Raw genomic sequence first — 25,557 nt, forward strand, 5'->3', positions numbered from 1 at the left:
TATGAGAACGGGGATGGTTCTAACGCTGTCAAATTAACCATTTAGAAATTAGCTAGAGATTAAATCAATATCGTACATGAGCACCATCTTCCTGAGGTTATGGTAAACAATGTTTAAAGAAAAAACAGATCAATGCATGCTAAATGAAAAAAAAAAAGTATAATCTGAATTCCCTTGTTAAATTTTATTTTTATATAATGTCTGTCTACATGTTAAAAAATACACTCATAATATTATTAAATGTATGTTACATTACATAAATGTAACAGATAAGAAACAGGTAAGATAAATATATAAAAAAAAAAATGGCATAGTTTTTTAACTATAGCATCCATTTGTTTTGTTCGTGCCACAATAATTTTCTTCGGTCTTGGTTATTTGTAGTTAAACCAGATTATATTACTGTACTGTGCAGACTATTAATGTTTTTCAGGCATTTGCAGCATTAAACTTATTTAATTATGTAAAGCGCAATGTCACTTGACATGTTGTTATAATCTGCTTAGTTTCATTGTGTTTTGGTTTGGTTTTCCCTGTTCCCAGTTTGTGTTCCTGCCTGGTCATTAGTTTCTTTGGTTTCTGATTATTGCCACACCTGTTCTGTTTTCCCTTGTGTATATAAGCCTTTAGTTTATTCACTTCTTGGTTCGGTGTTGCTTCGGTTTTATGTGGTTTGTGTTCTCGTATATGTTTCATATATATATATATATATATATATATACATATATATATCTCTCCTGAGGGTTTATTATTCTAAATAAATACTTTGTTTGTTGAATTCCATTGTCGTGCATGCTGCAGACCACCACCGTTTCCACACATGACATAACAAAAAAGCAATTAGATTGTCATTACTCATTGCTGGACAGCATACATAAGACACGTAGTTTATATTTGCATATAAATAAGTATTTATTTAACTTGTTTAGCAGCTGCAGTTATAATGTGGAAATTGTCCTGTAATCAGCATGAACAGGGAAATGCAAAAACATATCAAAATGAGCCATGTGGATAATAAAAAACAACAATATATATATATATATATATATATATATATATATATTTTTTTTTTTTTTTTTTTTTTTTTGTTAATCTATTCTTACTTTGAGTTGTAGTCTAAATCAAATTTTAATTTGGCAGTATTGGGATTCCCCAAAATTCTTCTGCTTAGTAATTTTCCTAGATCCGTGTGAACAGGGATTGTTTTTTACAATGTTGTTGTCTGTATGTAGAACTGAAACTTTTCAAAGACTCAATGGAAACACATTTATGTTTTTAGTACACCATTGTTTCCTTAGTTTCTCATTAGTTACACGTCTCATTTAGTTTCCTTGTTTGCTTCTGTGTATATATATATATATATATATATATGTCCTGTCTTTCAGTTCAGTGTCACTCATCATCTTGTATGTGTAAACTATATGTCATTACTCTCCTGGGGTTCTCCTGCATGCTCTGTTATTTTAATAAAGACTGTTTGTTTATATATCTGCGTCAAGCGTATTTGGATGACTACTACAGTACATGTGACAAATATAGGGAGTGTTTAAATAATGACATTTTACATTTTTATGTGAAACTACTTCCATGTTTATGTATTCAAAATATTATTTTGCAACACATAAGTGTCCAAACCTGTACTTATTTAGTTCATGTAATTTTGTAATGAAACGTGTTTCAGCTAATTGTACATTTGATTTTTAATCATCTTTTTGTTTTATGAATTAAGAATATTGTTTCTTTTCAGGCTGACTGGAATGAATTTGCCATCCCCTGTCATCAGTAGCAAGAATTGGCTGCGGCTTCACTTCACGTCTGACAGCAACCATCGGAGGAAAGGATTTAGTGCCCAATATCAAGGTAAGGGGTCACCGTGTGTAGGACACTGGAGGAGAGGAGCGCTCATTATTGGCAGATGTGGGACAGTTGTCAGTGAAAGACAGAATATCCCTTGGTGTGTTCAGCTGTAGCTAAAAATTACATCTTGGCTTGTCTGTGACTCAATAAGCAGACACATTGCCTGAATGATGATTACAGCGTCCCACCATACCCCCACCCCCCTTTAAATTGGGAAATCAGTCACGACAGTAGTGAGGGAATTCATGTTCCCAACATGAATAACACAAGATGAGGCCCTTTTAAATCATTTTCATGATATGCATTTATGATCGTGTTTTCTATTTGCATAATAAGCGAGGGATGCTGTGAATCTCAGGGGAAGCTCGGGGGATTTGTTGAATTTGTTACATTTTAGAGTGTCGTACATAAATGCACTTTCATTGTATATATCAAAATATATATGCACTGTTGAAATAATGCAATTGGTGTAGGCTTAAAATTGTGTGCATGCTTACAATGAATTGATGCATAAGAAAATGGTCACAATCGCAGTGCATGAATAGGTGAGAATGGAGATGGTTGTAATGCTGTCAGTTTAACCGCTTAGAAAGTAGCTGCAGAGATCAAATCACTATCATACTGACTGATGGGGGGTATGGGGGCTGTCATACAGAGATAAAATTATGCAAATTGAATTTATTTCATGATTCCCAGGTCATAATTGGCATCCTTCATGGCATAATTACAGTTCAGAATTCAGAAGTGAGTTCAGAATTACTTTGAAATCTAAATTGGCTCCACTTGATAAAAATATTAGCAGCACATCCAAATGCCAGAATGGTAGTAGTGTCTCGGATAACAAAGTGGACGTCATTCACTAACCTCCCCCTCATTATTATTTTAGACATCAACCTTCTTAGTATTCCTCAATCTTTCCTCAAAGTTTATGTGCAACAATATTTCAATATCTGATGACTCAATAAGTGCAATTCACCTTTAGTTGCAATGTCTGATATGCAATTAAGTGATGTTTCACTCATGATTACTGCAGGTATAAAACAAAAGAATACACTAGTATCATCAGCAAAACTACTGCAGAGCAAGTACTGACCGAATATTAGTCTCACGTTCACTTCATGGTGGATCTGGTGAAGAAGCTGTCATTGATCAAAATATTGATTTTGAAGACGTTGAAAATTATAGTTTTGAGAATACTCAAACTGAACCCTCCCAAGTTCCAAAGGGTAATGCAATATGCTTTATTTGATTCTTTTGTAATTGTTATTAAAATATCAGTCTTATTCTATTGCGGCAGTTAGAGATCCATCCGTGTTAGATATAGATCCGGGTCGCTAAAGACCTGAATATGTAACAATGATTAGCGAAACATTCATGCAATTAAAGGTTAAGATCTGTCATACACCTGCTAATTAAGAGAATACCTCTGGCCGTCAGAATGCTCTCATTTTGATGGCCCCCGCAAGACTAATTCATAGAGGGTTGCTTGAATTCAATGAGGTGTTGGCACTCTTGGGCACTCGACGGGCTTTGGTAACTGTATAAATGGATTATGATTTCTACTTCTACACACTTCACCTCTACCCTCTCTCAACAGTGAAGAAGGCCATCGAGCTGAAATCCAGAGGGGTGAAAATGCTTCCGAGCAAGGATACAAGTCACAAAAACGCAGTCTGTAAGTGCACTTCAAGTCGGTTGAACTTAGAACCTCACAAGCTGGACCTAATAAGTCAAGTCGAGTCATCTTTATTTATATAGAGCTTTTTGCAATACAGATCGTTTCAAAGCAGCTTTACAGACACAACAGGGAAATAATGCAACAAAGCTTGTTTTGGCTGTACAGCAGCTCTAGAAGAAATATGTTGTTGATTAATTTCTGTTGTAAAAATCATTAGTTATAAACTTAGTTAATTTATCTATAGAGCAGCTCTGGAGAAAACAGTGATGTCATCATCCAGCTTAGTTCAGTTCTATAAAATGCAGACAGATCAATAATATTGTTGACTATTATGTGTCCCTGACTAAGCTTCTTTCACTGTGGGCCATGAAGTCTTGCTAGAGATAAAACATGAGGTAAAATGTGGAAACTTGACACCCCTTACGTACATGTTCTTCCTAATCCTGACTCACTTGGGACACTTCTGTATTTTTGCATTACTCTATGTATTGAAAATATCCGCGGTTTGTCTGTTTTACTGTAGGGTACCATGTCTCCTTAGCATATAGTTTATTACACTGCTTTCTGGAAGACTTGATTCTGATTGGTCAAGCACAGCATTACACTTTATTATTTTTTTTTGTATAATGATCTCAGACTGTGTAATTGTCAGATTTCCTACGTAACTGTGTTTTATATTTTGCATAAAATTTAAATCGTGGTAGTTCACGGAACACTTCTTGGGCGGTTCAAACCTACAACCATTATTTTACCATCATATATCATTAACCACCACGCCACACAATCCAAAAGTTCAGTTATACTATTGGCTGAAGGAATGCTAATATGCGTAAAGCACAGTGGTGCTCCTGATAAATATATAATCTATACATTATTAATTTAAGAATTGAATAGAAGCATGGATTAAATAAAGCTGAACTGTTCCATTCTCTTCAGCACAACTGTATTCTTCTCAGTCACTATTGTGGCCTTGCTTGTTTTCATTATGAATTTAATAAAGATGCCCTTGATGATATTCTTAATAGGATGGAGGAAGCAACGCAACGTTACGCTGTATGGATGATTTCGCCCGTTCTGCGCTTCGTTGAACATGTTCCGTGGCAATTAGCATTACAAAAGCTGCTGACTCTGTGAAGTACACCACTTCAGTTAAGCTTCTGCAAAATATACACAGTGTGTGCGTGATGACAATAGCTTGTTTATGGACATTCATTCAGTCTGTCATTACATACAACATGAGAGAGGTTGCCTAGGGTTTTCATGACAAACGGCCCAGTTCACTTACAGCAGATGAAGAGATTTTACTAAAACAAACCACACAGTCAGTCATTTTAGTTACTCGCATGGATATGGCTTTTAATGAATGAATCATATGCCATATAATGTAACTTTTATAGTGGCATATAATGTAACCGTTTTATAGTGTACATTAAGTCTCACGTTGCCAGACTTTTGACTATCGCCATAAAAACTCTAGTCCACTTTGCATTCTGACCAAGAACAGCCCACTTAACATCAGGACATTACATTGGAACGGTTGATTTCAGCACTTTCCATTTTTCATGCACAATGGTACATTTTATTAGAAGTTAAAATAAATATTAAAAATATACTGTTATATTGAGCATATTTTAACTTAAAAAAGTTAACGAACTACTCATCCAATAAAGCGTTGCAAATAACAATCAAATCAGAAAGTATGGTACACTGCAAAACTACTGGCTATGTGCTGTATCATACAATGTATTTGACTTGTATTGCAAAATATGGTATATGTACATATATTAGTTCTTTTGAGACTATGGACCTTATTGCATGTATATGCGGAGTTCAACAGGAATTTAATGATTAAACTTGTTTAAAAGTTTTACATGATTATTACAGAAGCACATGTCATTCCTCAACCTCAAAGCTCATGACAGATATGTTTTAAAATATTTATACACTGCTAAAAATGGCTACATTTCTCTGAAGAAAATGAATGTGATTTTTACACTTGGTAAAACACTTGGGTTGCTAAGTTAGCGAAGTGCCTTTGAGCACCTTTAAGAGCAGCCCTTAGATCTTTGATTGGATTGGAAGTACACTTGGCATTTATGTATTAAACGTTTACATGTGCATTATAAGAAAGTCTTTGACACATATTGAGGTGATCGCAGGGCACTACTGGAGAAAAATAAATGCCCAAGAAAAAGATCAGAAAAAAAACGGACACCCGCTTTGATCAGACAGAATAACTTTGGAGACTGATATCAACAATCAAAAGAAATGACATTTGAAGACCACATCAAAAAGAAGGACATGACAGGTGATCAAAAAGCCCCTCGCCACAAGCGACACACACACACACACACACACACACACACACACACACACACACACACACACACACACACACACACACACACACACACACACCACTTGCAAATGCATTGACCTTACCCATGTCCCTTTCAAGGAAAGTCGGCGAGCATATTTGCAATGCCTTCTAGCAGCTATTTCTGGCACCCAAGACCAAGTCCTATATATGTCAATGGTGGAATCCTGGAATCTCCAAAAACTGCAAACAAATCTGACATTAACTGTCCCATAAACTTGGTTTCTTATGCTCAAATAGCTTTAAAAAGCTTTATAGCTTTCCAAATAGCTTTCTAAAAGCTATAGCTTTAATTCACCATATTTGGGCGTTGCACCGTCTTTGTAAATCGTAAAATTTGTAAAGTTTTTGCCTTACCTCTTGATCCAAGTGTTCACGAAGAGACCATCTGACTGACATTTTGGGCCCTATCTTGCACCCAGCGCAATTGACTTTGTACACCGACGCATGTATCATTCCTATTTTGCACCCGCGCACAGCGGACTTTTCCCTCCACAGACGCACGTCGGTAAATTAGGGAATGAACTTGCGCTCGCGGGGGCGGTTCGGCGAAAAGAGGAGGCGTGTTCCGGCGCAAAACTCCCCTGGTGCTATTTTGCAGTTTGAGAAAGCAATTCCGCCACTGACCAGGAAAAACCCAGTCTAAAGACAGTGGCGCGTTGCGCGTTAGTCATATGGTATTTTAAGGGCGTGTGCTCGGCCATTATGTAGCGTGTGAACAATGCGCATACACTTTGATTCTCTAATATAAACAGACACAGCAGTTTTCATTTTTGCAAATCATACATTAGCCTATTACAAGGAAAAATATTAACACACGAGGGAAATCATTGTTGTGTCCGTGAAGATGTGAAAAAAATCTATCTAGATAAAAAAAAAAAAAAAATCTAGATTACACATTTACCCGAATTATACGCCTGTTTAACCGAAGCTAATTTGTGTGGGTTTCTCCCATCATCCCCAATGTCACTTCTCTGTGTTTTACGGCCCTGACGAGAACGCCGGTCTCCTCAGCTGTGAATCGCTCCTGGCGTGCATCTGGCAAATCCGCCGTTATAATAGCAATCCACGTTGGAACAAGCGCGCCGGCTCTTAAAGGGAATGTGAGAGGATGCTCTGATTGGTTTATTTCACGTTACGCCCAAACCACACCTATGAATAATGAAGCTACTTCAGACCAACCCCTTTTAGATTTGCGCCGGGCGCAAGAGGCATTTAACCCGCCGGGAAAATAGCAACAGCGCCCAAGACCCGCCCACAAAGTTGCTTGCGCTTTGACACTTGCCTTTCAAATCCTTAAAATAGGGCCCTTTGTGTGCTATTAGAATGCAAGTTTACCTAAAAATTATATCAATCAATCAACTCACATTGATGGTCTATGGACATATGTGTGTAGACAATAATATCTTTTTATCTGCCCTAAACTAATAATTACAGACACATCTCAAAAACAATATACGGTTCTGCTCTTGTATATCTAGGTTGCTTGTTACTAAGTGTCTCAGACATAATTTATTAATCAAAGTGCCCTTTCTTTGTAGATTGTGTGTAATATGCATCAGCTGATTGTTGAATGGACTGGATGTACCAGCTGAGGCTGAGACTAAGATCAAGCAAACCTTTTAATTATAAAATGTCTTTCTCAGCTCAGTTTATATAAGGAAACTATTGAAGCACTTAATATTTATTTGTATTAAGCCTTTTTAATGTAATACTTCTCTAGTCTAAAGAATGTTTGGTATTCCAATCCTAAATATTTTATTTGAAAAGATGCAATAGGATTTCATTTATGGATGTTACATCAAGGAAATATATGTATTTAGAACATATATTACTGACCGCATTTAGCTTTGGCTACCATGTCATGCAGTGTGTTAGAAAACTTGCCATATATATAATGATAAAAAGACAAAAAGAGTCAAAAATATGGACCATCAATTTGGCCAATGCTACACCTGAAGTGAAGTCATCCATGAACTCACCTAATGTGATTTTGGCCAGTAATTGAACTCGGAGGGATGTCAGAAAGTGAGGCTGTGTGAACACAAACTCACTGTGGCTTAAGAGGAACAAGAGAGCGGGGAGAGAGGAAACATGGGACATGCTTTGACCTTTTTTTTGCTTTTTATGGGAAATAGCCTTGAGCTTACCTAAATCCCCTGTCAGCTCTACAGGAATAGATATTCCACCCGTAAATGGAATCTTTGCTGGCATTCTGGTGAGCATTGTAAATGTGTTTAATTTAATAGGAACGTGCTAGGGATGTCAAAATGAATGCAGCATTTGTTTTTATTCTTTTTTTTTTTCTCTGGCATCATTTGGCTAACTTTACAATGTATGAACACACGCTTATTTACTCAAGTGATTTTAAACCATTAAAGGTGAAAAATAAAACTCAATGTGATACTACCGCATGATACTTCTCTCTGAGTGCACAAACTCGCACATGAGTTATCTTTTGCATCTTATCATGCTTGAATGGACAAAAAAAACAACTACAAAATGATGTCAGAATTCCCAATTTTGGCAAGTACTTTGGCAAGTATCCTCGTAAAGGCAGACGGCGGCCGCTGTCCGTCAGTGAGAGACTCGAGCGAAGCAGGCGGCGAAGCTGGCGGGCGAACCGGCGGGCGGTTCCGGAGCCCGCTGAGCAGGCGCGGCACCGCAGCTGTCGCAAAGTCCTGGAAAGCCCCCTTCTCAGCCAGAATGCGTACCTCTGTCTCAGCAGCATTCTCCGTGGTGGACGGTGCTAAAGACAGGTTACCATTCTCTTCCTCCTGTGGAAGAAGCTGTAGCAGCCCATGTTTGCCCGCCCTCCGCTGGACGGTGTGCTAAGATAGCGCTACCATCCAAAGTTTGCCGCACAACTTCAGCCATGCACAGTCGCGCTTACACCGCCGCTGGACACGGTGCATCTGCGTTGCACTCGATGACCATCCTGCAGATCTTCCAGGCCGACCTTCTCCGTAAGCTGGATGAGGAAGGACCGGAAGCTATCAGCGTGCCGGACTTAAGGAGCGCCACGGACCTAGCTCTTCGCGCCACTAAGTCCGCTGCACAGCCCATAGGGAGGAGCAGGGCCTCTCTCACCGTAGCAGAGAGACACTTATGGTTGATGCTCTCTGAGATGTCGGAGTCAGAGCACACCGCGTTCCTCGACGCCCCCATCTCTACTGCCGGCCTCTTCGTAGATCGTCCGTTAAATATTTTGCGGATAGATTCGCTGAGGTGCAGAAAACGTCACAGGCCATGAAATACTTTCTGCCTAAGCGCTCCAGCTCCGCAGCAGGCCGTTTAAAACAGCCGTCTGTTCGAAGCTCTCAGCCGCAGCCCGCCGCCGCTCCCCAGCGTCGACAGGCCCGGGACTCGAGATCACGCTCTCGCTCTGCTGGCCGCCGCCCCCCCCTCCGAGTGGGCCCCGGCCTAAGATCGTGATTAAGCCCGAGGCCTCAAAGTCTTCCTAGCCCACCTAGGAAAACAACGGTGTTCAAGTCCCACTGCGGCTAGACTTCCACCAAAACTTCTCGCTCGTTCAGTTCCAGAAAATGCGACTGTTCCAGTGTATTTTGCAGAAAACAAGCCGGTACGACAGCCCGTTTGCCTGCACACAAACGCCGTTTTTACGGTGACCCAGATAAATCCCATAAAGAGTGTATTTTCTGGTATTCCGGCCATGGCCGATGGTGTTATGAGTATAGTAAAAATGCCCACAACCCAGTGCTCATTCCTACACACAAGCACAGCCCGCCACATTCCAGGGCTCGCACACATAAAATCGACTCATGTCGATTGTGCATTAAATGTAGTGAATGTGCCCAGTGCCCACAAACACTACACACTGCATGTCTCATGGTTTATGTTAAAACGAAATCAACACACATACAGTCAGCTCATGCCGACGGTGTTTTCAGTGTAGTAAATGTGCCCGCTTCCCACGCCCACATTCACTTACAGACATGACAAGCCCCACGGGGCTCGCCCCGCTCTCTCTCTCTCAGCAGACCTCCATAAGAAAGTCGAGCGCGAGCAGGCTGCCTGCTGTGATCAGCGCGCCCCCGCCTCAAACGCTGCAAGCACAGCAACTATGTTACAGCATACCGAAGGTCTCCGGTCGCCACCATGTTGCGGCCAGAGCCCAGATCTCATTCAACCCCTAGCTATTCGTGCAAGTGCATGGGCAAAGCTTCCCGGGGTATCAGAATGGGTGCTGAACATTATAAAGAGAGGCTATTTAATACAGTTCGCTCGACGTCCCCGCTGTTACCCGGCACTAATCGAAACTACGGTAGAAAAGCTGAAATAGCGAAACTGTTGAGCAAAGGGGCCATAGAGCAGACTCATTCTAGATCTAAGACAGCTGAACAATGTGATTTCAAAAAGCTGGTTCAGAATGCTCACAATACTCTTTTCTGCAAGAGCTACTGGATAAGGGCAGGACCCCATCCACGCTCAAGGTTTATGTGGCGGCCATAGCAGCGTTTACTAAACCGATGCTTGGCCAGTCACTTGGAAGGAACGATTTGGTTATCCGCTTCCTTAGAGGAGCTAAGAGGCTGAATCCTCCCAGACCTCCCTCAGTCCCCATTCTAAGGTTTTGGAAGCCATGAAAGGTGCCCCATTCAAGCCAATCCAATCAATAGATATCAAACACTTTGTCTTTCAAGACAGTGTTTCTTCTGGCTATCACTTCGGTAAAGTGTGTAGGGGACTTGCAAGCGCTCTCAGTGAGTGCGACGTGTATGGATTTTGGGTCGAATGACTCGAAAGTCATTCTCAAACCAAGGCACGGGTACGTTCCTAAATCCCTCAACACATCGTTTAGGGCATAGGTTTGACCCTGCCAGTCTCTGAGGAAAAGGACGCGAGCTTCCTTTGTCCGGTAAGGGCATTAAGGACTTATGTGTCTCGCTCGACTGTCTGCAGACAGACGGAGCAGCTCTTTGTTTCGTTCAGCGTAAGTTCTAAGGGACTAGCTGCTTCGAAACAGAGTCTATCCAGATGGATAGTTGATGCTATAGTGCTGGCTTACACCTCTAGTGGCCTACAGTGCCCGTTAGGTGTCAGAGCGCACTCCACAAGAGGCATGGCCTCGTCGTGGGCTTGGTCTAGTGGGATTGCCTTGCAAGATATCTGTACGGCGGCAGGCTGGGCCTCCCCGTCTACATTTATAAGGCTTTATAACCTAGAGGTCCCCGCCTTGCAGGCTAAGCTGCTTTCGGTCAAATAAATCAGTACTGTCTGCATCGATGCTATCAGCTCAGAATACTAAAACTGCTTGAGCGCTGATAGATAAAATAACTTTATGGGCAGTATGTAAGTCCCATAATATTCGTCAGTCCAGGCCGAGTTTTTCGCCCTGACTGTGTGGAACACTATTTTTATAGTTTGCTCCGTATAGGATGCTACTTATTACGGGAATGATGCTGTTCGAGCCTCTCTTCCCTGGTGATCATGCACTATATGAGCCCTGGGCACCTGCCCTTGGGACTTTGGTGTTGGATCTCAGCATGCACGGCGTGGTACACTGTGTTCCCCTAGCGTAAGATATTACGCAGTACGAGGATACTCGCGTAAGAGAACGTACTCGGTTACTAACATAACCTCGGTTCTCTCTAGAGAGGGAGTACTGCGTATCTTTGCCATGCCTGCAACACGCTCTGGTTCGCTTTGGCTATCAGCCTGTCGAGCTATATTTATAGGCCCATTGACGTAGTGGGCGCGAAGCGCCCCCATTGGATCTAACGTCACGAGAGGCCTCACTCGATAGGCTGCTGCAGTTGCCGCAGAACAGCCATTAGGCACGCGAGCCATCTTGCCTATGTCTGCATGCTGCCGCAACGCGTTTTACATTATTTCAAAATTAAGGATAATTTTTGGCTTCAATATCTCGTGGAAAAGAGTTTTTCCCCTAGCGTAAGATTACGCAGTACTCGTTCCCTCTAGAGAGAACCGCGTTACGTTAGTAACCGAGTACGTTTTGGGGCCCTGAAAACCTCTGAAAACGCCAATCAGTTTTCATCTCTCTGTAAACTGTGTTAATTTATAAAGTAACATTGCTAACTACAGGCCTGGCATTAATAGTGCAGCGTTTTTTTTCTTCTTTTTTTCTTCTTTTTTTTTTAATCCTTATATAAGGAATTTTTTTTCCATTTTTGTCGTGTAAATGGTACCCTAAAAGACACATTAATATCAGTACTGGTATCGGTGATACTGGTCTTCATTCATAATACTTAGTAAAAAAAATGCCATTAAACAAATATTTAAAATAAACCATTAGTCTAGCAGGAGAAATAGGTTCCCATTTACCCGTTTGGCATTTTTTTTAAACTTTTTTTTGGGACCCTAATGGTGTCTAGTTAAGATTTTTTGATGATGCCGAGGTCATCTAATGTCCCGTCTGGCCATCTTGAAGAGATGTCATTGCTAGGGGTGAAAAAGGCAGATTTTCATATATCCTAAACCACACAACATACAAAGACAAATTAACCCACTTTTTAATAAATAACACATTTTGGCTCATGACGCTGTAACTTTTGCTATTTTGTTTTTGCAATAGTTGCTCTAAATGTGTAATCTACTGACGCAAATAGACAAAGTGTAGTAAAACAAAAGACCTAAATGTGTATTTTGGATTTTTTTTTTTACCACAAGTCTTAAAGAAGACCTATGTTTGTATCACAACTATGTTTTTTCTTGCCATTTCTCCTCTTAAATTAAATGCAATACATAGTAATTAGAATGAGATATTGGTGCTAATATGTTTGTCACAAAAATTATAATGGGACCACAATAGGTTTTATTTGCTTTAAACAATAGCATTCCAATTTGTTTCTTTTTTTAATTTTTGGGTGAAATTTAACCAGAATAACTTGAAATTTTATAAATGTTCAATTCTGGTGAGAATCTTCTGGCACGCTGTCTTGGATTTGATTACCACACACACCAGTTGACTATCACACGTACTGTCTCATTTATTTTGTTTTTGTCTTCTTTCTCTTACACGCTCTCGATCTCATGCAGTAAGCCAAGGGGGGATGGCTGCAGACATTTGTCCAGATCCGGGGATTCCTGAGAATGGGAAAAGAATTGGCTCCAGCTTCCAGTAGGTCCTCTTTTTTGTTCTCTTATCTGCTGCATTTATCCTTTTAACTGCATGACACGGCTTTAATCAGGACTGGGCCTGCTGTTTGACACGACTGTCTGAACTCCTATACCGATAGGCCATTACCACCAAGACCTTTGGTCACTGCTACTAAGTGGGTTTCTAATGCCCTTAAAGGAAAAACCAAGGGCTGTTACATGTTCTGCATTTAATGTGAGTGATTCTGAAAATAGAAGAGACAAGCGGTTTATAGATGTTTGACAGAAACCGCTTTCATCTAACAAAAGAAGGAATGGGTCAGGGACATAGAGGGTCTGGGGCTGATGTGATTCATATGGCTGGTTGTTCTCTGACGGTCATTTCAACTTCGGCAGGATCGGAGCCAGCATCCAGTTTTCCTGTGACGACAGCTACGTACTGCAGGGATCAAAGAGCATCACTTGCCAGAGAGTGACTGAAACCCTGGCGGCCTGGAGTGACCACAGGCCTATCTGTCGGAGTAAGTGCAAATATGGGTCTCTTTTCCCCTGCTCAGACACTTTCTGTAGGGATGTTGTCAGATCATGTTAAGTGAGATGTGTAGCGCATATCAGTGGGGAGTAAGACCACACAACTCGTAGGAACGGTTGTGCCACACGGATTTAATAAAGACCTCTCTAGCACATGTGAATATGTCAAAGAACATGTCTGCTTTTGAATTATGCATTTAAGAAATTTTATTGACGACTATAGCCCTGTTCCAAAACCTGGGGAGCTCCCTACTCCCTACATGACAGTATTTAAAGGCATCATGGGAATGCTTCCTACACAAAAGCAGTTCCAAAACGTAGTCAGCCATATAAATAGAAATGGGCAGAATTAATATATTCTTATGTATAAGAGAAGTTAATTCCACAATGCATTGTGACAATTTTAAGTGGAACTGGGATACCATAGTGTTTTATTTATAATAAAAAATATTTATAATTCATTAAATGCCAAAGAAAATCATTCAAATAGTTTAAACGTATTGTACAGTATTGATATTGCATATACACTCTGTTCAAATCGATTGAGTCAAATCCCACAAATTGCAAAACAATCACTTATGAGATTCTATTTCAGGATGCATCAATTAGAAGGGCAATAAAGAGCAGAGAAGCTTATTAGGTTTTGCAACAGAGCTATTGTGTATAAATCACTGCAGCACAAGTTAGCACCCAGAAGCAGCTTTTAATTTAAAGTTTTTCTTTTCATTTCCTATTTTTCTTTCTCTATTAATTTAATCAAGAAAAATGAGGAGTGATGTTTGCTTTTATTAGGCACTGTCATTCACTAGAGCCTATATCCAAAAAAATAACCTAGGAACTCCTAGTAGAGTGGACTCGGACTGATATAGGAGAAGGTTGTCTGGCTGACTCATATGCAGAAGAGATAGCCTCAACTATCCACTTTTTCATCCTCTGCTTTGATGCCGGGAACTGCTTGCTGGGTGATCAACAGATGAACAGCTATTTTGATTTACGCCACAGGGCAGCTCTGTGGACGTAAGCATCTAATGCCTGAACTGGACTGAACTGATTGTTTTTTTCCTGGTCTGGATCTCGGAATGGAGGAGGATAGAAGGCCTGCAGCACAATAGATGAAGAATGGTCTCAATGACCAAAGTTAAGAGACTGGAATCTATGAGGTAGCCCCCTTAGAGGCCAGGCCCACAGCTTCCACAGTTCTGGGCGGGGGTGAATTGAGCCCCCTGATTGGGACAGAAGGTCCTTCCTGACTGGAATCTCCCAAGGAGAGCCGTCGAGGAGAGACACAAGATCCTAGAACCACACTCTGGCCGGCCACCACGGGGCGGACCTTGTCAAGGCAAACTCTCTCCAGAACTCCTGGGAGCAGAGCGATTGGGGGAAAAGCGTACAGATCTATCCATGGGTATGTCTGAACCATTGTGTCCAATCCCAGAGGAGCTAGATGCGTGACAGAGTACCAGAGTGGACAGTGAGGCATCTGTGCCTAGTTGAACACCCTCCATATATGCTCCACCACCTTGGGGTGGAGCCTCCATTCCCCGGGCCTCAGCCCCTGTCTTCCTGGTTTTGGCACCAAGGAATGCATGCTGCCCTGAGTGAAAGCAGCTTTCCCTGGGACCACATGAGGATTTGGTGCGGCAGTTTGCAGAGTGGACACGAGCGCAAAAAGTCTGTTTGGTCTCACAGCGAGTGACTGGCCTAGATTTATTCAGTTTACGGCTGACAGGATTGAAGTATGGATACATGGAAGAATGCATCCTTGAGATATATCGTGACAAACCCGTCGTCAGGTCTAATCTGTGACACAATCTGTGTCAGGATTAACATTTTGGACTTGAGCTGCATGGCTGACTGGTTCAGATGACGCAGATCCAAAATGCGACGCAACCCCCCATCCTTCTTTGTTCTTCTTTGCTTCCCCAAAGGCTCGCGTCCTGCTCCTCAGTTAGTCAGTCGTTGTTTAACCCTGCAACAGCATGGAGAGTGCAGGAGAATGAGGTGGCAAGTCCTCAACATCTCCTGCATCGATGCTAACAATATCTAACTCCTCAGAGTTACAATATTGCAACTCCTCAGAGTTGGAATATATTAGGGCTGTAATCAACCAAAGGAAATCTTGGTCGACTGAAGTCCTGAAATTTTCGACTAAAAATCGACTAAAAATTACGTAAAAAAAAAAAAACGTTAAATGAATTAGCTGCGCACTGTGTGCAGTACTTGGTAGCCTTGTTGTCCGCCTAAATGAATTATAAATAAACATAAAAAAAATATTTATATCGTTTTTGACCTAATTATTTTGCACTGAAATGAGTCTGACACACGAGTCTGTCGGCTCTGACAGCGTTGCATCACGTGCACCTGAGCAATATAGCCTATGATTTCTGAAAATAGTACTGTTGTCAACTAGTGATATAATCACAAGAACTTTTGAGGAATATGCAACATAATTTAGACAATTGTTTTTATCATATGTATTATAATAACTGACAGGCACTATCATTTGAGCCGTGGTGCAGCTCGCACAGAGTGAGTCTGAACACAGGAGCGCAGCTTCGCGGCTGAGACACGAATAGACTATTAACTTAAAGCTTTACTCTTAAACACAAAAGGCACGTCCATTTTAATAAAAAAAGAATATTTATTATACAAACCAGATCAAGAGCAAAAACAAAATAAAGTGCATAACTGAAAATAAAGCATAGGCTCAAAACTAATACAAACAGTGGCACAGCGCATTGCGCATTAGGCTCCAATCCTTTTTTCCCGTTTTCTATAAAAAAAAAAAATGCTGCCACACTGCCGATTTCTTTGTTGACATGGTAGAAGAGGACTGACTATGAATTAAACGCTCTCACAATTAAATAAATAATATTCAGCAAACCTTCTAGTAGCCTACTTTCCTCAATCTGTCTCTCTTCTCCGGTGGTTGGGCTAATCCAAAAGAAGTGAAAACAAGGGGGGTGTTCTGAAGACAGACTGTTACCTGTGAAACAGGGGTGCTCTGAAAACACCCCCATTAGCAATTAGTGCTTTCCACCTGATGAAACGAACGCGGCAAAACTGATGAAACGAACGCGGGAAAACTGATGAAATGAACGCGGCAAAACTAATGAAATGAACGCGGGAAAACTAATGAAATGAACGCGCAAAAATCGACCAATCAGAATTTTGGTCGAGCCAGAACGTATCGACCAACAATCGACTAATCGACTGGGAGATTACAGCCCTACAATATATATATATGCTTTTGAGTGACAGACAACACCAAAGAAGACGATAAAACAAAATCACATATAGCGTTTACTGAAGACACAAGCTAGTGTTGCACTGTTTTGGCATGCTTTATAGTTTCCTGGTTCGTGACATCACCCCCTCTGATGTCCCGCCACACCATTGGACTTATTTAAAATGCACTGCACGACGCAATCACACAGAGTTTTCCCACAGCGTCAATCGAAGCAGCGCAAGTTGCTTTTGAAAGGGAACGATATCTTATCATCGCCAATGTATACTTGTTTTGTTTGTGATGTTTCCACATTATATTCATTATCATGCAAAGTCACTGTTCACTGTAGTCACTGGTAGTTCGGGCAGAGTATGTATACACATGGAGGCTGTTCTCATTTGACAAATAGTGCCAAAGCCCTGTTTTAATAAACAATAATCCCAGACACTAACCTAATCTTGCATTCATTCATTCTACATATTGTTTTGAAACTTTCCTTGTCTTTTCAATGTGTGTTACATTCATGGGGCAACTGCTTCCTTACTTGTTATTGTAACATTGAGAACATGCAAATTTGTTAAATTATTAAAATATTATCTTCAAATCTCAGGGGACTCAGCCTGTTCTCACCCAAATGCGTCTCTATAGCACGCAGTGTGTTTATCGTGCAATTTATACGCGAAAATGAGTTTTTACGTGGATATGATACGCAGTTTTGCGCGTGCATATGATACGCACTTAATTTCGTGATATACACACGCACCCCACACCACTAATCCTACCCAAGCGTATAATACACACGCACCCTACCCCACCCTAAACCCAACCATGTGCTATCCATGCGTATACTATGCACGTAAAAACTCATTTTCGCGTATATATTACACGATAAACACACTGCGTGCTATATAGACGCATTTGGTGAGATCGGGTTGGGGGACTACAAGAGAATATTTTATGTCAACTGAGTTTGGCTAAAAAAAAGTTAAGCAATCCCTGCCCTATAATTTTGAAGATCAGAAATGGTGCAACATATCTTTATTTACCATATTCTGTTTGTAATTTAAGAAAAACACCCCTGAATAAGATTTTAGAATGTTAAACACTCCACTATGGATCATTACATTTTAGATGCTTTCACACATAATTTTAAATCACTTGACTTGAAGGTTGTTTTTTCAAAACTATTTTCACCTACATCCACAGTGCAACATATGTTCAAACAACAGACAACTTGATGTATGTTTGTGTGGACCCATCTTGAAAGGAAAGTCTACCCAAAAAATGTAATTGTCACCCTCATATTGTTTCAAATCTGTATGACTTTATTTCTTCTGTGAAACATTAAATAATATACTTTGAGATTAAAAGAGGGGGATTGTTACAGTATTTAAAAAAAATCTTGTTTCACAGAAGAAGTCTTACAGGTTTTGAACTATAGTATAATCTAGACCTACAGTATACTATGCAGACCAGTTATTCTAAACCAGTCAAGTCAAGTCACCTTCATTTACATAGCGCTTTTATATAAATATTTTTATATAAATCAGAGTGTGTCTGCTTCCCGGACAATGTTAGGAAGATTGTTACAAAGTTTTGGTGCAATTTTGGTGCATTCACACTTCCGTCGCAACGATACTGTATGTGGAAAGTGGTATACGGAAAGATTTTGATGTTCCTTTGTTAAAGCTTTGTGACTTTAATGATCCATAATATCCAGTATAATATGAGACAATTTTTATTTATTTATATGGTGTTGATAAGGGGTACTTAAGGCTTATTTGTTGGCTTGTGGAGGTTGGATAACACTGGCTATCTACAAAATGAGCAAGAAATTAAGGATGACAGAATAATCACACTAGGGTAGCTTACATGCATTGTATTAGGCATATACCCTTGTGGAAGTTGTTTTTAGTCATTGTTGTTGACACAAACTATTCAAATTAATATTAAAGCCTCAAAATTAAAAAAAGGACAACCACATAAAAGATTAAATGTAAAATGTATTAGCCTATATTAGCACCGTAGGTTATTCCCTCATATTTGCTCTGCTGTATCCTTGCATTACCTGAATGCCTGTAATTAATCAGGCAAAACAGCTCAGGTGATTTATCATATTACACAAACTATGAGATATTTTGAAAATGTAAACAGTTGCAGTTTATGATTAACATTTAAATTTTATTACCCTTTCAAAATAACCCATTAAACAAAGTGCGACTTGAGGAGTATATTCGAATATATAAAACGAATATATTCAGTTATATTCGTTTGCGCGTTGTCTCAAGGAAACTCCCAAAATGGGGAATTAATCAATATTCATAAGTGGGACCAAATATCTCAGGAACTGAATATATTTTAACACAGTTCCACCAGTTCTGCCCAAACCTCGAAGTAAAGTGTTTTCTCATACAGGTAATAAAGCTGTTGACTTAGCTTTATTTTTTTACCATAACGCTGTTTAAAGAGTAGACATAGTTTGATAATTTTTTTTGTAAACTTACCCTCAGAATAACTGCTCTGTTAATAGCCCTCTGTTGATTTGACTTTCCGTGGGCGGGGCTGCAAGAATTTGGAAGTATAATATGTAGTTCCCTTTCAATATTAGTCTCTCAATGTTGCGTAATCTGATGATTCTATGGGGAAACACCTTTTTCCTAGAAATACTGAAGCTTGATTGAATCCCGCTATTCCCTTGGCAATAGCCAATGGCGTTCAAGCGCATGAATCTGGGGTTGCAACACTGTACGCTATACACCAGTGGCGGGCCGTGCATTTCACACCTAGGCCTTCAGTGATGTCCACCCTGAATTAATAACTTTTAATAGTGTAGCAGCGCACGCACATGAAATTCCTGTTTTTATTTTACACCGGCAGATATAGGGTTAATGCGGTGAGTTCGCGAAAGGCTGGGTAGAGAGAAACGAGCGAGTGAGTTCGGCTTTTGTGTACAGTGGTTCTTGCGTTCCGATTATAAATTCAGAAACGGATCCTCATCCCTGTCTTATCCTTCAATGGCTATAGTATTAATGTTTGAAAAAAATAAGTTGTTTCGATCATGAATTTACAAGAAAAATTAGGAAGAAAATCATATTCAGCACGGACAAAAACAGGGGCAAAAAATGCATTATAATGATTTTTTGGACATACTCTCCAAAACTGATTTTTTTTACACAAAATCCATCCTAATTTATTTCCTCAAAAAGACTTGAATTACTTGGTTGTACAGATTGTCTGTGCTTTTCAGTCCCAACAACCTTTTCTATCACCATCGAGGTTAATGTGCTGAAAGTCGAGTCTGTCCCGTCGTATTTCTGTCATAAGTTTTAATTCGCTTTATTGCTGAGAGTGTCTGCTCGATAGAAGCAGTAACGTTAAACAGGGAAAACACCGCAAAACATGCCGACACAAGCTCTCACACACATTTTTGAACGATATCATTGAGATCAGCGGGACTTTTGACTTCAAAATCAGTCCTGGTATAACTTTACATTACAGTCTGTTCTGTTTTTACCCGGGACAGATCGATAGAGTTCCGAGACTCTGCGTAAGCTGGATAAGGGATTTTTTCCCGGTAGATTTGAACCTGCTGGTGGTCGAGGAAGGAAATAAACATTAATTTGTGGGTTGAAAAACTATTAAATCTACAGGTATTTTAGTTTACACAGTTCGCAACAGATGCGGTTAGCTAGCTCTGACTACCAGTAATAATAGTACACGGCACGCTCGGCACGCTCTGACCATCCAATCAAAGGGCGTGAAAATGCTTACGTTATTGTATGCCTGCTAGATGGCCCCGGTGCAATCAACTCGATATCTGATTGGCTGATTAAATCTGACCGATTATCTGATTGGTTAAAGCAACAGTTTCATTGCCATTAATTTAAGCTACAGGCGCCTGCACTATCGATTCTGAAGGCCTCGAGGCAGATATATTTGACCCTGGCAACACATGATGACTGAAATATGATTGGATAAAAGCACTAAAATAAATATACACTACTGGAAGCAGCGCAACCAAGAGAAAAGCTATGAAATTATGAGAACGGACTATTGGGAATAATTTAATACTCATTCATAAAAAAAATATATTAAAGTGCAAGTTAGTGATTCTCATAGTGTTTAGGCCAGCAGAGAAGGCCTTGCTGGCCCTGACGGCCCACCACTGCTATACACTATGTAACACTGCGCTGAACAGCATTTCCTCCGAATTTTTCTCCTTCAAATCTGCAAGTTTGAAGCCTCTTTTCTCCGTTGAATCACCCTTGATTGTACGCAGTACAGCGGTACACAATTATTTCCGTTTCTATTCTCAGAAGTTCTGAATGGTACCAAAATACCGAACTGGACCGTACCACTTTTTTGGGACCCTTCCGTTGGGGTACTTAGCACAGTAGTCTTGTACCTAAAGGGTGGAGCTAGACTCACTGCAGAACGTTGATTGGTTGACAGAGAATCATCACTTGCGCGTGCTACAAGGGGAATGTCAACACAAGAGGTGTTGCTTTGCTGAGCACACTTAGCAATAACTTGCTGTGATTGGATCACGTTCCCCATAGCATCATCAGATGATGCAACATTGAGAAACCAATATTGAAAGGGAACATCTCCGGTTATTGACTTGACCTCGGTACCCTGAAATGAGACGTTGCATTCATGCCATGTAACTTTTGCTCAGGGTTTTTGTGACTGGCTTATTCAGTCGAAAGATTCTGAGGAAATGCCATTCAGCGCCATGTTATATAGGAGCCACGCCAGTTTTGTGGGCTTGAACGCCATTGGCATGATTCATTCAGGCTTCATTATTTCTAGAAGAAAGGTGTTTTCCCATAGTAACAACAGCTGATGCAATGTCTCGTTCCCTCATTTCAGGGAACCGGGGTTTAAGTCAGTAACTGTTTTTCACAAAAGTGTCAAAAGTGAATAAACGTGAATTTGTCGGTCCAGATTACATGGAGAACGAGTAAACATTGTTAATTTACTTATAGGCCTACTATTGACATATTAACAATACAAAGCGGTTTGAAAATTGGCGAGGTTACACTTTAATGAGGCATTTTACAATGTAATATATTTTATGTAAAAATTGTTTATTAACGATAGTTGTTGATGTCAGGAAAATACATCAGGCTGCTACATTAATTTAAATATATATGATTCTCTACTATGAGAGCATAATTCATCAGGTAACATCAGCTATATAATATGAGTAGAGGTTTTAATACTCGTGATCTCATAGTTATGGTAATTCTGACATGACTTCAATACACCATAAGACCTGAGGAATACAAAAAGGTTGATGCAATTCAGCCATCTTCATAATAAAAGAAAGTAATGTTTTGAATTAAAAACCAAAAACCTTATCTCATGCAGCTAGATTTACGCGGTCATGCGGCTAGATGTACCCTTAAGATGAGACCTGGAGTGTGGCTGTTTTGAAAGGCATAGAGGACACAGGCCTCCAAATGACATTAATCAAAATGAAATAAGGCAGTGTGTCAGAGCGGCAGACGGAAGAGTAACCATGTTTGACAATTTCCTCGCACAATTCTCGCCGATCACTGATTGATCCAGACACTTTTTGTTTCAGCAGTGCCAAGTAACCTTTTTAAAGACGAGCCTTAAATGCCTTCCTTTCCTTCTTCCTGCGATATGTTAAGAGAGTGATGGTATAAAACAAGAAGTTAAAGACCCTTTATCCTTGTGATCTAGTAATTCGCTGTTGTTTTTCGTCTTAGAGGTGGTCTTACAGAGAATCTCAAGAGATGTTTCGAGTTAATTATAGAGTACCTGTAAATGAAAGAGAAGCTCAATCTGATCACTTTATGCTACTTTGATAATTAAGTTGCACTTATAACACCAATTTGCAAGTATACAGACCATGAAAGTGGTCGTTGTACATGCCAGACACATCACAGCTATTCATGTTTTGAAAGCTCATCTTTAACCACAGACTCAAATTTATAGGTTCCTGTTCAAAGGTGAGCGTGACTCCATCTATGTTGATTTCAAACAGTACGCTCTGCAAAAGGAAACCTTAAAATAAATCGCTATATTTATGACAGTGATTGCAAAGCAGCACAGTACTCATATTAGTAAAACATTCTGTTACTTTTTTTCTTCTTCCCCCAAACCCCTGACTATTAAAAATAGTAGTTGATTAAGCCTGAGCCATTTAAGCCTGTATACAGAAACTTCATACTCTGTTTAGGAGATAATATCATGCTTAGGTGTATCAAATTATTATTATTATTATTTTTGGAAACTTTACACTTAAAGATTTCCCAAGTATAAAAATATGTTTTTATAGTGATATGCAGTTATGTTTTCCTTGCATATATTTTATCTTTGTTGCTATAGCTAAAACCTTAACCTAAAACTTCCCTAAACTTTAATGCTGTTCTTTTGCTGCATTGCAAGCACTCCTATTTCCTTCAGGAAATTCTAGTTTGGTGGTTGATGTTTCTGAGACGATAACTGTCTGTGTGTTTGGTTGGAAAACATTCTGAACTCATTTTCACACAGTAAAATGAAACTGCAGTAAAGAACCCAGCAATTTCCCTGTTTGAGAATACCTGCTACGTAATCTCTTCACATCTCTACCTATCCAAATCTTCCTTAGTACCCTGTGGAGAAGCCAGTGAAGCCACAGTAATGGAGCAGGGCTGCTCTTTTAAGCTGTCAAAGAAAATCCCTGACTAAACACAAGGGAGCAGCAGTTAATACCCTGGCACAGTATAGGGTTGGAAAAAATACCCTGAATTTGTCAATGATTGAGTCAAGTTATTCTGAGGCATGACCTTAAATAGATTAGCTCATGTCCTGAGAGCTGGATGTGTTCAAAGGAAGTGTTTTTAGTGTGGGGCGGGATGGAAATATCTATTCGAAAACCTAGTGAGCGGTGTACGTAGGAAGCATTTCAGGCATCGTAGGCGCACTTTTCAACTCAGACTGTTCTCAAAGGTAGGCAGCATTATAAGCTGCATGCCTTCTAAGACACCTGGTGTTGGCAAAATTTTAAGGCAGCCTTGCATGGATAAGGCAAGGCAATCCCATAATACAATATGACAAGCTCAGTGGGAAAAATGGGTTAAGCAAGGGACATTTCATATAGCCTATATATATATTTAATTCTAATCAATTCAATACAAAAAAATCTAATTCTTAAATAATTATGTTTACGGTTATCGAATTACCGCTTTCTTAGTAGGGGTGTGCAGCGGAGCCAACATCTGTATCTATATCTGCAACAATATAAAAATTATTCGTATCTGTATTTGGATAAAACCGGAAGTGGAATGGGGCTTTAACTTGGCTATGGTTTTACATATATGTTTTTTTTACTGAACACATATGCCTTAAATAAGTGATAAAATAATAGGCTATTTTTTATTATGACTATTTATTTAAATGGTTTTAATATATTAAACTAAAATTAAAATGTATCAAATATTTAAATTAAAATACTGTCACATTTGAAACAGGCAAAACAGCAGGCTGGGAAGTGGATCCACGTGCAGGTTAGATTTATCAAAGTGCAAACACAAAGTAACTGGTGAAAAAACACAGAACAGGAGGCAACACACTAAACCATGGTATGTCCATCCAACGCCTGATAGAGAACAAGTGAAACAAAGGGCTATATATACACAGGCAGACAAGCTTAACAGGATAACAAGGGGGCGTGGCTAATAAGAAACACCTGGGGAAACTAATCAACATAGCAAGGAACTGCAAAACATGGAGCAAGACAGGAAATAACATAAGTCCAGGAACACACAAGACAGGGGAACACAGGTTGGAATCATCACAAATACTATACACAGGCTACACATTGTAATACAACCTAAAAAAGAGGAGTCTGACTCAATAAATAGCTTATTAGAGAACACGAAAGTTGAAAGAAAAAAAGGAAAAAACTTACTAAATTATAAAGAATATACCTGCATAAATGGCGTCTCCGAGAGAGAGTGAGACAGATAAATATGTACTTGTATCATATACAAAGTATAAAACATTTAACTAGATTATATTAAGATACATATTCATTATCTACAGGTAGTAGAAACTGTATTTGTATGTTAGCTGATTACAAGACTATTCTTGTCAGACTATTCGGAACAGCTGTTTGATTTGCGGTCTTGCTGTGCTTACACCATTCATTTGTGTATCATATCGTACAAGGTTTAATCAATTTAAATATGCATATCAAATAGATAGTAGAACATGTATGATGTAGTATTTTAGTTAATTTACTGCCAAACTGTTTTCTGAGAGAAAACGGCAACACGGTTATTTGATTTGCACACATTTCATTCATAGCGTTTACACTCATTCACTTCACAAAATCATTATTGCATAGAGATTTTTGGAGGTTTATATATAATATCGCGCTTTCCCCGGGCTCACCTGTTATCCAGTAAACACAAGGAGTGACTGAGACAGCCTCAGGCGAATATTATTCGGCAGAATTATTCATTATTAGTTTTGAAGCCATTATCCGTGGCTTTCCGAATAAGGTATTCGGCTTCGGGCACACCCCTATTTCTTAGTATAGCAAAATACCAACTCTACTGTAACCAATTGTTAGCTGTGACTGAGTTTACCATTAGCATTTTGCGAAGTAAAAAACACAATACTTCTAAAAGCACACATATAGTAGTTGCGTCCCAAATAATGCATATGCGCTATGCACTTACAGTATACTATGTACTCATCGTTGTGCATTACCATCGCAGAGATTGCCTTCTGTGAACTAAACATGTCTTCCTTTTTCCTAAAAAGCTTCTCTGGGCATCTGACAAA

The 25,557-nt window shown here is 39.6% G+C and overlaps 1 protein-coding gene across 1 annotated transcript in view; it reads left to right on the forward strand.

Annotated features, from left to right (window-relative positions):
• Window positions 1-25,557, forward strand: part of LOC307010858 (CUB and sushi domain-containing protein 1) — a 605,591-nt gene that overhangs the window by 379,101 nt on the left and 200,933 nt on the right. The window contains exons 6-9 of the mRNA XM_079635929.1: window positions 1,748-1,860; window positions 3,455-3,532; window positions 12,933-13,014; window positions 13,389-13,513. Coding sequence (XP_079492055.1) covers window positions 1,748-1,860; window positions 3,455-3,532; window positions 12,933-13,014; window positions 13,389-13,513 — 398 coding nt within the window. The remainder of the gene's footprint in view (window positions 1-1,747; window positions 1,861-3,454; window positions 3,533-12,932; window positions 13,015-13,388; window positions 13,514-25,557) is intronic.

Source organism: Phoxinus phoxinus (assembly GCF_949152265.1).
Source record: "Phoxinus phoxinus genome assembly, chromosome: 14".
NCBI lineage: Eukaryota > Metazoa > Chordata > Actinopteri > Cypriniformes > Leuciscidae > Phoxinus > Phoxinus phoxinus.